The following is a 13,817-nucleotide window of genomic DNA, read 5'->3' as shown; positions in this document are numbered from 1 at the left end:
AGTGGTCTTCATAATGATGTAAGAAGAACAAGGCTACTTATACAGAGAACCAGAGTAACAGGCTTTCTGTATTTTCTGAGAAAGAAGTCAACCTACATCAAGTTTGACATGAAAGGATATTTATGAAAGACTGTTTCAGTAATTGATATTATTTAAGAATCTGTCTCCTGATTCAAAATCTAATGTAGTTATTTAAATAAATAGAGGTAGCTAGTAAACAAAAAAGCATACCTAAAAATTGTTTAATAGAAACACTGAGTTATTAGGGTATAGATCCTTTACCTCTTTGGTTAGGTTTATTCCCAGGACAAACATATGGTCTCATTCATTTGGGGAATATAAAAAATAGTGAAAGGGAATAAAGGGGAAAGGAGAAAAAATGAGTGGGAAATGTCAGAGTGGGAGACAGAACATGAGAGACTTCTAACTCTGGGAAACGAACTGGGGGTGGTGGAAGGGGAGGTGGGAGGGGGGTGGGGGTGACTGTGACGGGCACTGAGGGGGGCACTTGATGGGATGAGCACTGGGTGTTATTCTATATGTTGGCAAATTGAACACCAATAAAAAATAAATTTATAAAAGAAAGAAGCACTGAGGAAATACTTTTTAAATATATACTTTGTAAGAAAATTTAGTTGATAAGAACAGATTCAAGCTAAATCAAATCCAACGTGTTGATTCAGCAATAAACTCTAAGTGATATCAGAATACCATTAATATATACACATTGATTGTGACTGTCAAATATGTTTTAAACCACTTTATTATATTCAAGAGCTAAAATGCTTGCCATCAATTTGATTTGCAAACTTTCATTTTATTTTTAAAGCATATCATTATGCCATATTTATGCACTACAACTATGAGTGTTTTAAAATTTGTTTTGCACTATATTTTAATTTTCCTCTGTTAGACTGGGCCTAAATGGTGCATATTTATCTTGATACTCTGATTTTATAGGATAAATATACCGCTAAACAATGAATAGCAATAATACAAAGTATTATAATCCAAATATTCACTGTCATGGAGATAAATAAGACAGGAGTAATATAAAAACTAAAGTATATGCTTTGTTTGAATACAGATTTTGTAAAATTACAGGTGAACTCTTAATTTAGTCCTAATACAATTTTAGTCCTTATACATGTAAATGTGAATGGCAATAAGGATTTTTTCCTATTGTATAAGTGAATAATGATAACTAGTATTTATTAAGGATTCAATATACATTAGTCACTAATAGGCTCAGATGGGCTAAATGACTTGACCAAGATTTCACGACCAGTAAGAGATAAACTAGAATCCACAATTGACTCAAAATTCTCTGTTATTCTCATGGTATGATGGCTGTCTCCTAGCCTTCTTAAGTAGGGTAATTTCAGATTGTGAATTTCATAGCATATGATTGTATTTTTAAAAAACTTTTGGGTTGATGAAAATATTTTACATTTTGATCATCATGGTTACTACATAGGCATATATATTTGTCAAAATCCATCAAATCCTACACTTAAAATTAATGTATTTAGTGTTACTTCCCAAAACTGTTGACTGAAAAACTTAACAAAGCTACTTAGAAAAATTTTAGGGACATGTTTATTGTGTGAGATACTCGTTCATCAAGAGACACCACAGTGTTAGAGATATAATGAATATGATAACAGAAATGGAGAGCAAAAATGTTTCTTAAAATTTTCTAAGAATAAATTGTAACGATGACTTATTTGCAACCATATGATTAAATTACAAATACAGATCCCACTCTTGCCAATTTTCAGATGACAAGCTGTCATTTTTAAAATGTGACAAATACACAGATATGCTTTGTATCTTTTTCATCAAGAGTCTCAAATGTTGTGCTCCCAAAAGTCATTGGTTGACAAAAGAAATCTGGAAAAAAAAAATCAGCAAACACCATTTAGTAAACCCAGATTACTTTGCATTAGGTATGGAATTAGCAGTTAGTGACACACGGACAGCTGAAACCTGACAGTGGAGGTAAGAATAAATGGTTACTTCATATCTCAGCAGCACTACTGAGTGAGTAAGCAAAGTATTGATCCTAATTTGGTTCCTGAAATGCATGTGACTCAAGCTATCCTGAAACTTCCCTCCAAAACTCTCCCTGGGATCCAGACAAGAGAAGAACTTGTAATTTGAAACTTTCCTTCTTTCATTTTGATGGAACAATCTGGAATATAAGGTTTAGGGAAACCCTGCTTCCTACGTCTCCTATTATGAACTTACAGTCTCCCTGGAACAAATTTCTTGACAGAAGTCCAATATAGTAATTTTTCCATGACTGATGAATTCAGGGTTTCTTCTGTTATTAAGTATTTACTATTTCCACTTACATACATGGAACTGTGTAGGCACTGAGGGTATAAAAATGAACGAGATAAATACACTGTCCTCAAAATCTTGTGGTTAAGAAAAATGGGAGGGAGGAGAGAGAAAGAAAGTTAGAGTCAGACAGAATAAACCAGTAAAAAATCATGTGAAGAAAGATGAGTATTTAGTTATAGTTTGGGTGCAAAGGAGAGACAGCCATTTTCTTATTTATTTATTTTATTTTGGGATCCCTGGGTGGCGCAGCGGTTTGGCGCCTGCCTTTGGCCCAGGGCACAATCCTGGAGACCCGGGATCGAATCCCACATCAGGCTCCCGGTGCATGGAGCCTGCTTCTCCCTCTGCCTATGTCTCTGCTTCTCTCTCTCTCTCTCTCTGTGACTATCATAAATAAATAAAAAAATAAAAAAAAAATTATTTTTTATTTTTATTCTTATTTTTATTTATTTATTTTTTTTTGAGACAGGCATTTTCACTTAGAAGAATTGTCAGGTAATGACCCTGAAGAAAGGCCCAGCAAATAACTTTCAGCTTTTACTCCCCCACAAAAGGCCACCCTGCTCAAGCTTGCCAATGACCTCAATGTTGCCAACACAAATGTCACTTCTCTACTAGTATTTTTTTTTAACTTTTCAATAGCATGTATTCAAGATCCTTGATTATTCTACCGTTTTGAGATACTTTCTTCCCCCAATTTCTATAATATCATACTATCCTGCTTTTGTGGTTTTCCTTGATCTCATTGCTTGTTCCTTGATACATACCCTATGTATGAATCATGTTTAAGAGGAGGAACTATTACATACATACATGTGATATGGAAGTATTTACATGTAAACTACTTAGAATAACATTCAGCACATATTAGCCACTATATTATTAACATCAATATATGTTTTAATGCCATTGATAATGCTTAATGACTCCTAGGCTATTTTTATTCTAACCTCTGCTTTAGAAGTTAGTCATTTATCAAACTGCCAATTTGCATCCCATTTTTGATGTCTACTGGGATCTCAAAAATAACAATACTGAGGAGAACTCTTGATTTCTATCCACCCAAAATCATTCCTTCCACAACCCTCCCTATTTTATGAAACGGCCCTAACATTTTATAGATGCTAAAGCCAAAAACTGAGGAATTATTAGAAATCATTCCTAATTTTTCTTTCCCTAACCATCCTGCTGTATCAGTAACTTTTATCATCAGTAACTTCTATCAAAACCATCTCCAAAATACATCCCAAATCTATCACATCTAACTTCCTCCACCACTATGATCCTATGCCAAGCCATCAATCACTGTCTTCTGCTTGGACTTCCACAATGACCTCTTTGCTCAATGGCTTGCCTCTTCCCTCATATGTCCCTAAAACCCATTCTTTATAGAGTAGCCAGAATAACTTTTCTAAATAAAATTAATAAATTAGGATAAAATCCAATCTCCATACTCTGGCTTACAAACTGACTTGGCCTGGTGCACTGTTTTTGCTTCACCTCTTACTACTCCTACTTCCCTTACTCATTGTTCTTTTGCTATTCTGACTTTTATGTTCCTTGAATTCACCTAGTTCATTTCTACCTTTGGAATTTTGTATAAACTTACATCTGCCCATAATGTCCTTCTTTCTGTATATCCTATGTCAGGCTCCTTCTTGAAATTGAGAGCTCATCTCAAAGAGGTCACCCGGGATGCCTGAGGGGCTCAGAGGTTGAGCATCTGCCTTCAGCTCAGGGTGTGATCCTGGAGTTCTGGGATCGAGTCCCCCAGCAGGCTCCCTGCGTGGAGCCTGCTTCTCTCTCTGTCCCCCCACTCTCTGTGTCTCTCATGAATAAATAAACAAAAATCTTAAAAAAAAAGAGGTCACCCATTCTATAATAACCTGCTAGTCATTACTTATTACCTCCTTTTCATGGCTTTTCAACCTTCTTTTCATGGCATATTCTGATGTTTTCTTTAATTATTCATTTATTGAATTATCACTCTCCATTAGAATGTAAGCTCTATGCCAAGACTTAACTAGTCTTTAAGGTATCTTTAGTGTTTGGCACATAGATGACATTCAATGAATATTTTGAATAAGTGAGTAAATAAACAATGGCAATAGTGAAGCAGAAGAGGTGTTGGATATCATAAATACCAAGCAATTGAAATCTATGTACTTTGGCAACTATTTTTCAGTTGGGGAAAGGAGTGACTTCAAGATGGTTTTTTATTTAATTTATTTTTTATTTATTTAATCTGGATGGCTGAGTGGATGGTGGGGCCTTTCATGGAGAAAGAACACTGAAGAAGGAAAAATCTAAGAATAATCCTTTCTGGACAATGAATTTGATAGCTCATGGGACACAAATTTGGAATCTTTCAGTAATAATGAGATAGGACCTAGGACTAAGAGAATACTCCATGGACTGGAGATGTAGATTTAATAATCATCGGAATAGCTGAGGTTATTTAAGTAGACTTTGCGAAGCAGGAAGAGAGGAGGTACAAACTCTGGAAAACAGCAATATTCAGCAGGAAGACAGATAAAGAGAAGTTGGAAAGAAGAATCTCCAAAAGGTCAGGGGAGACCCAAGGAAGAAGAGTATGATAGCCCAAGAAAGAAGAACATTTCAAGAATAAAAGAGAGGTAAACAGGGTTAAGTAACACAGAGATCAAATAAGATAAGGACTAAAAAGTTAGTCATGTTTGCCAATTAGAATATCACTGGGCAAACTGAAAGTCAAGATGCTATCTGAGCTTGCAAAGAGTCCTGCCCTTGAACCTCAAGTTCCTCAGAATTTCACAAACACAGCAAGACATTTGCCTGGAATTCTGCTTCTCCAGAGCTCCAGGCCATAAGGTAGTATATCCAGAGAGTTAATCATACCCTTTCCCATCCCCAGTATTTTTGTGTGACCACCAACACAGTAACCTATGTTAACTGGTACTGTCAATGGTTTAATTTTTATTTTTCTCTTCTCTATTTCTAAGATAAGTAGGAAAAATCCTAGATATTAGAAATTTAAATAAATATATTTTGGAAAAATCATGGACATGATCTTCTTTGTCCAAAGTAATAAAAATAATAACAAAAGAATGGCCAATGAATTAGTAGAACAAAAATTTCCAGGATGCCCCCCAAATGCTGGAAGATTATTTTTTTAGGATTCACTAGATATATTCACTAGACTATAGTCAGCAAGAAAAAATGTAAATATATATATGCTTAATACCATGAGTCAAAATATGAAGAGTTCTTGCTCAATCATTAATTAAATGCAAATGTTATTAAAAATATAATATTAAAGAAATGCTTGACTTAATAAAAACTGTGTGAAGTAGGAAAGCATGATCTTTCCAAGGACGTTTTTTAAAAGTGCTTTTAGAGCCCTATTTTAGGGCTTGATTTTCAATGCATAAATCTAAAAATCCCATTTAATTAGAAAATCTAATTCACCTCAAAATTATCTTTTTTACTAAAGATTTTATTTACTTATTTGAGAGAGAGAGAACACAAGCCATGGGAAGGGACATAAGGAGAGGGAGAAGCAGAATCCCAACTGAGAAGGGAGCCTGACTTGGGGCTTGATATATCCCAGTACCCTGGGATCATGACCTGAGCCAAAGGCAGACATGTAAGTCATTGAGCCGACCAGACATCTCATCACAAAATTCACTTAATAAAATTTATTTTTAAGACTTCTCATTAATTGAAAACAAATTGGTAGCTTCTAAGAAGTTTCTAGAGTGCTATGCAAGTCAGAGTAAGGAAGTTAAAACAGAAGATTAATATATATTTTTAAATTAGTATGAGCATGATTTACTCCAGGGGTTTCCACACTTCACTACATATTAGAATTACCTGAGCAGACCTTTTAAAAATCTTAGTATCGGGATGCCTGGGTGACTCAGTGGTTGAGCGTCTGCCTTTGGCTCAGGATGTGATCCCCGGGTCCTGGCATCTAGTCCCACATTGGGCTCCCTGCAAGGAGCTTGCTTCTCCCTCTGCTGTGTCTCTGCCTCTCTCTGTGTCTTTCATGAATGAATAAATAAAATCTTCTAAAAAATAAATAAATAAAAAATAAAAATCTTAGTATCTAAGCTGACTCCACATGCATTAAACCAGAATCCCTGGAGGTGAGATCCAGGCATTAGTACTTCTTAAATCTCCTCAAGGGATTCTCATGGACAGCCATGGATGTAAGAACTCATGTAACTTATGCCACCTTCACTTCATTAAATGAATATTTTTGTGGTTATGAATAAGAGATTTGCATTCAGAACTGGGTTTGAATTCTGGTGGCTGTGTAAACTTGGACAACAAGGACCTTAACCTTTCTGAGCCTCAGTTTACTCAACTATTACTCAGTAATTATTGTTCCTTCTTCATAAGACTAATTTTTAAAAATATTTATTTATTTGAGAGAGAGAGAGCATACGTGTGTGAGCACAAGCACAGAGAGGGGCAGGAGAAGGCGAGAATCTCAAACTGACTCTACACTGAGTGCAGAGCCCAGCTCAGGGCTTGATCTCACAGCCCATGAGATCGTGACCTGAGCCAAAACCAAGAGTCATACATTTAACCAACTGAGCTATCCAGGTGCCCCCATAAGGCTAGTTTGAATATTAAAGGAGGTAAAATATAAAAATTTAGAATATGTGGTATGTAATACACAATAAGTGTTGCTAATATATACAAATATAACAATTCATTATTAAGGATAATTATCAACTAATTACAAACCAAATACTATGTCTGGTTTATAATACATAGTTGGCAAATACAACTGAACATATATATGAATTAATGTATATAATCGAGTGTCAGATCTATGCTGATCCAATGAATTCAGACATCTAGTTTGGGTCATAAAGGCACTCTCTCATTTAAATTACACAAAGGAGGGTTCAAAGATCCTCAAATTCACTTCCTTCTCACACCTGTCACCATACAGATTTATGATACATCAAAAGCAGCCATGTAATTTGAGTCTGACTTTCAGGAGAAAGCTACTAATAAATTTCCTTCAGTCTTATTAGAGTGAACTTTTAAATCTTCATTGACATAGTAGGAAATAACTAAAAAAAAAAAAAAAAAATTCCAGTCACATTTTTCTTATTTACTCCGTTACTCTGGAGTGCATGATGACTTGTTTTCCTTTAGTTGTATCTGAACAGTTTGACAGATTACTGTGACAAGGTTACTTTTAAATTGATAAAAGGTTTGATTGTGTCGGTGCATTTGTCAAAACTGTCTGACACCATGTATAATGGACTCTGCACTCAGAGCCTGGATGACACTTGAGTCTGCTCTAACTATTCAGTGTTCTGCACACACTGTAACAAGACATCCAAGAGGGTTGGGTAAAAGTCGGGGAGATTAGCTTGGGCGGACACTCAGCTCTTGAGCTCAAACACTCCTACTTTGTTCTGCTGGCTTTTCATTTGGGGCATTTCTCCTCCCTTGTTAAATGCTAAAGTGACATTTACAGCTTCATTTTAAAGGGAGCAATGCTAGGGTGTCAGAGTTTAGCAAAGAGAACAGAAAATGTACAGAGAAGAATGAAGGGCAGGACAGCAGACTTTCTGGTCTTCTGGTGATGATTAGAAATGTGTGTGCACCTACCCAAGAGTTTCTCTCCTTTCCCTTCATTCTGATTCAAGAAGTGGCCTTAGCAGTAGCGTGCTCACTTTGAAACAGAAGAACAATTCACTCTATACATGCATCATGTGGTCATTAAGACCAGATTAGATAACCATGTGGAAGTAGAGGCCAGAGCTTTCTCAGAGCAACATGTTAGTTAAAATTAGTTAAAAGTCTTGAGGTTGGTTAGATAAAATATATTGTAGATGTGGAAAATATAAATACATTATGATTTTTTCAATTTAAAATTATATTATGTTAAACATGTGGTTTTATTTTTTAAAGAGCAATTTCAATGTGTTTCAAGGGCATGTTTACAATTGTATCATAGAAGTTACCAATTTTTTTGAGAGAGGAAATATAGCTTAATATGTAAAAAATGATTACACTACCAAAATTTTATTTGGTTGAAATGTTGCAATACTCTCTCTCTCTCTCTCTCTCTCTCTCTGTCTCCTCAAGCTAAGTCTATCTTTCCTCAGTTCCATCTCCTCTTCTTGAGATAAGCATAAAGGGTATATAATCCAACTATTCCACCTATGATTTCCAACAAATAACCCATCCCATGAATATAATTCTATAATTAATTATATAATTACATATTATATAATGTCTTAATATAAAACACATTTCCTAACATGATCCACAAAGAAATCGCCTTATCCCATATTTCCAGTTCATTTTGTCCCACACTCTATCTCTCTCCCCCTCTCTGCTATAACCACACTGGCTTTCTTTCAGCCCTTTGTTCTTGCCACATTCCATCCAGCCATTGGTTCTACACACATGAGGCTCTTTCTCTCTGGAATGCTCTTATCTTCCTTCCTCATTTATAAAACCTATTCTTCCTTCTGATGCTTACCTTAATTGTCGCTTTCTCAGAGATTCCTTTGCTCATTGCCCTAACTAGGACAGATCCCATGTGAAAAACACCTTTGGTTCCATGTTCCTCTTTTTTTTTTTTTTTTTTTTAATTTACAGTTGTATTGTCTTTGTCTTTGCTTTTGTTTTGTTTTGTTTTTTTAGAGTGGGAGGGCCAAGGGAGAGGGAGGGAAGCAGACGCTCTGGTGATCGTGGAGCCCAATGCTGGGCTCTATCTCACAACCCTGAGATCATGACCTGAGCTGAAATCAGGAGTCAGATACTTAACCCACTAAGCCACCCAGGCACTCCTAGTTGCAATTTTAGATCAAATTATATGATTACTTCAGTGATGTCTATTTTCCCTAGTAAAATATAAACTCTGCTAAAGCAAGGCCTTTGTCTAAATTTACTCATCACTGAATCTTCAGCACAGTATCTGGCATGCAGCATAGGTGCTCTGTAAATATTTCTTGATTGAGAAGACAATAAAGGTCCTTGAGATTTCTTAAGATAGATATTACAAAGTCTTTAACTATAGCATCTCCTATAAGACACACAATACGATGTACTCATTGAAACATAACTAGAGAAGTTTCCCATAGAGTGAAATCATTTTTTTCAATTTTGTCTTCTTTTTTTTTTATTTTACTTGTGATCTTAACATAGAAGCTTTGATAATGAATGTGAATGGAATCCCTTAATAAGAATTTGCTCTCAGATTATACATTGAGAAGTAATGCAATTTTTTTCCTTTAATATCATTGTCTTGCTGTTCATTAGTGTTAATGTGGATTACTGTACTCTAATACCAGATAATTTGATATATCTATGCTTATTTTTGGTATAACTCTGCTCTTTCTATTTTATTACTATGGATATTAGCAAATACTGTATTTCCTATAATTTAAGGAAATACTAGTTCTAAAATACTTACAATCTCATAGAAATAAACAAGAAAAATCAATCTTGATGGCAAGTTCATTTAAACTTACAAATACTCTCTGTTTATAGGTAAAGGTATTTTAAGGTATTGGATAAATAATTGGAATATAAAATAACTTGAATCTTTAGAAGATTATTAATGTAAAATACTAATGACCAATGCAAAAGACCAACTCCACAGAGAGGAAACATGATTTTACAAGTGACCTGCATCAGTCCCTTACCACAAGCATCCCCATACATCAGGTCTTACCAACACAGCTGAACCAACTCAGGCTGTGGCCCTACCAATATTGCCAAAGGGGATTGGGGGAAGATAAAAAAGTATTCAAGAGTAGGCTTTACCACTAAATAATAATGAGAGCCTCAATGAAATATTAGAATTTTAGAGTAAAAGAAGCTTAAAGGATTATCAAGTTTAAACCCATTATTTTTTTTTACGTGGAGGAAACCAAAGTTAGCGTGAAAACAAGTCATTGGTCGAAGGCCACCCACCCAGTTGATGGCAGAGCCAGGACCCAAAATCAGATCTCTTAGTGCACAGCTATTCCCTGCATTATGTGGCTTGATCACATCAGTTTTCCAAAAAGTCTCTAGGAAAAATAGTCTAAGCAATAAACCCCAGCTCCAGACCACTTCAGTAACTGGAGAACCCACAAACATTTTCATAATAACAATAGCATGGGCCCAAACTTATTACCCAGAAAAAACTAATATGAACAAGTAACCAGTACCCTCTTTACTCTTAGCATTCTCTAGATTTCTCAGATGCCCATAAAGAACATTAACAGAACTTCTTTCATCAAAAATAATGTCTCTGTGTCACTAAATCTCTTTCCTGACTTAAAAATACCAGTACAGGCTTTTTGGTGACATTTTCCATTTACGCATTTCTGGCAACATTCTATCAAAAAGTGGACACAGACACACAGTGGTGTGTCCAGAAACCAGCTCTCCAAAAACATAAGATAAAATTTAAAATGCCCTTACTTGTCGGGCTTGCTGGCTCCTGTGATATAAATACCTCATCATGGCTGATTTTAAGCGAGAGTCTATAACACATCACACGTGGAATTCCTGAATATTCAACGACTGATTCTAACGCACCAGTCAGAGGCAGCTCCAGCACCCTGCTGGTAATACAGGGACACCTAGAAATAATCCGAGGCCACCCACACTTTTATAAGAGGTAACAGACTCAAGGAAAGTGATTGATTTGCCGCAAAATCATACAGTCGCTCAGTGGGTTCTAATGCACAGGATTCCACCTCAACTACTTTCATAAACTAAGTGAAATTTTATGTATTAGAAATAGTCAGTGGTCTCCATATTACTGAGGAGAGAAGTGCTCCTTCTCAAAAACCAGCAGCATCAACACCAGAGAGTCTGTTAGAAAGGGATATCCTTGGTCTCCACCCAGGGCCCTAGTGAACCATTATCTTTAGGGCCTAGAAATCTATGCTTCAACAAACTCTCAGACACTGAGTGATATAGAGCAAAGAGAAAAAATCTTCCTTAAGCCCATCAATATTTAGTTTTATAAATGAGATTCCAACATGAGTCAAAGATGATAGCTACCCTTTTTCCTATCAGCATCTGTTAAGACAAGTTGTTACTTGTCTTTCAACAAATTCCACAATCTTTTCCATTTTCAGAAGTCCCTACTTTTCAAAATAGTTTAGGTTTTTCTAATGACAACAAGAAAAAGTTATTTACCTTTCCATTCTCAACCCCAACCTTTTACAGACCAAAATCTAACATGTATTTATATGTCTTAGCCCTGGCATATTCTTTTTTGCTTAAACAACTGCTTTTAAATAAGTATTTATTTATTTATTTATTTTTTAAATAAGTATTTATTTTTCAAAGTTTTGCCCTACCTCCGTTACAAATCAAGGTAATCAATAACAACAGCGCCCTCCACCCTGTCCACTGTAATCTGCATATATTGCTTTGTCAATTGATAATATATAGTTATGTACTTGTGTTTTGGTTAATCAGTCACTTCCTGGTGTTTTGATATTTGTTCCCAATCTTAAAATCCAGAACAAAGATAAATAAATACTGTCCACTTTGTTATCCTCTTCTAATATTTTAGAGGTTGGAAAATTTACAAAATAAATATCCTCTCAACCTTCTTGTGAAAGCATTGCAAAAGAGAAGAAGAAAAATTGAGTAATAGTTTCCCCAAATTTAAAAATACCCAGCTAAGGCATATTCAAATGACAAATAATGGTACTGATATTGCTTTAAAAATAATCAGACAACAACATAAAAACACAGGTCCTTGAGTCTTAACTCATTATCCATTACTAATTTTAGTTGGAGGGCAAACTTAAATATTTTTATTTGCATAGAAATAAGAGAGTTAATAACCTAAGTGTTGGTAGATAAGAGATTAACAAAAACATTTGGGAAGGGTGTTTAATCACTACCACATTTCCTAGCAAATGCAAAACTACTTGCTGAGTATGGTTCTTGGCCTTGGTGGGAAATAGCTTCACTGGATGTGGAAGGAGATGTTTTCCAGGAAATCCAGAGTATTAGTTTTATAATTCCCCAATTACCTGGTCCTGGCTGAACTTCTGTTTATCAAAACCTGTCCAGAAAATCTTTGCAACACAGGAGGTCACCATCCTGAAATCTACCACTTCTAAGTTTTTGAGATTTCCTTTGCTAACACTTCTCCAAAAAAAGCAGCCGTCTTTATGAGATTTGTCACTGATTCCACCAGCCACATTAGGTATGAAGGTCCAACTAATGTTTGCTCATCATCTTTTTGGTCAATACATGCATCTCTGCCCACGCTCCCATATATGCCTGCTCAGGAACCTCCCTTCCCCGAACCAAAAGATTCCATTCACTAACATAAGCTGGGCTTAGATCTTCAATTTAAGTTCCATTTGGATAGCAGACTCTTCCTCACTGAGGCACCAATAAAGGGGTCCACACCAAGACCTGTGTGGACTGAATGCACGGGAGCCACTGTGGGGGTGAGAAACGGGCGCAGGGAGCAGAGGGCACTTACGGTTGGCACAGCTTGATTAGGTCCTGGTCAGTGGTGCCTGGTGGAAGGCCTCGAATGTACAGGTTGGTTTTACTCAACTGTTCCCCGCTGCTGTTGCTGCTGCTGTTGTTGCTGCTGCTGTTTGTGCTGGGGCTGGGAGGAGCCATGGGGTGGGGAGCTGGTGCATAGGACTGCTGGAAACAGAAAAGGCTGTTACTGAAAAAACAAAGCCAGCACCTATTCACAGGCCAGCAGCACAACTTGAAAGCAATGCAAGCCTCTCGGCCTTTCTGATCCACACATGCACATACATATTTCTATCACCACCCAGTGCACTTCTGAGAACATCCCCCGCTGCCCCCCACCCCGGACCTGCACTTGGGTCAGTCTGAGTTAGCTCTAAATGGGACAAAAAGAAATTCCCAGGTTCTTCTGACAGTGCCATATGGTTTCTGAGCTAGTCTGCTGTGATATTCCTTAGACCTATAAAGTAGCATGTTACTTCCCTCCCTGTTAGAAGAACATAGTTCATTCGCTCTTGGAAACAAAGTCCCGCTCCTAGCTTGCTCTAGCTGCCACACATCTTTGCTTTGTCTCTACTCCTTGTTCCTTTCTTCTCTCCAAACACACACACACACACACACACACACACACACACACACACACACACAAGAGACACTCCCTCCTATTGCTGTGCTCTCCATCGCTCTCCAACATGATTCCTGATACACAGGAAATACTCCATAAATAGCGAATCTATGAACAAATGAACAGATGGAAGGATGAATCTATCTCACCTCTTTCTCCCACTCCCAAACCTGCTTCTTCAAGGTGAAAGCCCTTTGTTTGTAATACTGAGCCACCAATATCTCACTACAGTCCAGATTCCCTTTACAGTATGGTCTCAATCCAGGTAGCACTGCCAACTTGGAGGGGATAATTCTTTATTGTGGGGCCCTTCATGTTCATTACACTGTACATGCTCTGTTGTTCATTGCAGGATCATAGTAGCATTCTTGTC

The 13,817-nt window shown here is 36.6% G+C and overlaps 1 protein-coding gene across 21 annotated transcripts in view; it reads right to left on the bottom strand.

Moving 5' to 3' along the window:
* The window catches only part of RBMS3 (RNA binding motif single stranded interacting protein 3), a 1,278,684-nt gene that overhangs the window by 525,291 nt on the left and 739,576 nt on the right, over positions 1 to 13,817 (bottom strand). For 17 of the 21 annotated variants that reach the window (XM_077865504.1, XM_077865505.1, XM_077865510.1 and 14 more), the window contains one exon: positions 12,818 to 12,990. In XM_077865504.1, the coding sequence (XP_077721630.1) occupies positions 12,818 to 12,990 (173 nt within the window). The remainder of the gene's footprint in view (positions 1 to 12,817; positions 12,991 to 13,817) is intronic. The other 4 variants (XM_077865513.1, XM_077865506.1, XM_077865526.1 and 1 more) reach the window with 1 other exon arrangement.

Source organism: Canis aureus, chromosome 22 (assembly GCF_053574225.1).
Source record: "Canis aureus isolate CA01 chromosome 22, VMU_Caureus_v.1.0, whole genome shotgun sequence".
NCBI lineage: Eukaryota > Metazoa > Chordata > Mammalia > Carnivora > Canidae > Canis > Canis aureus.
This window is presented reverse-complemented; position numbering and strand designations above follow the sequence as displayed.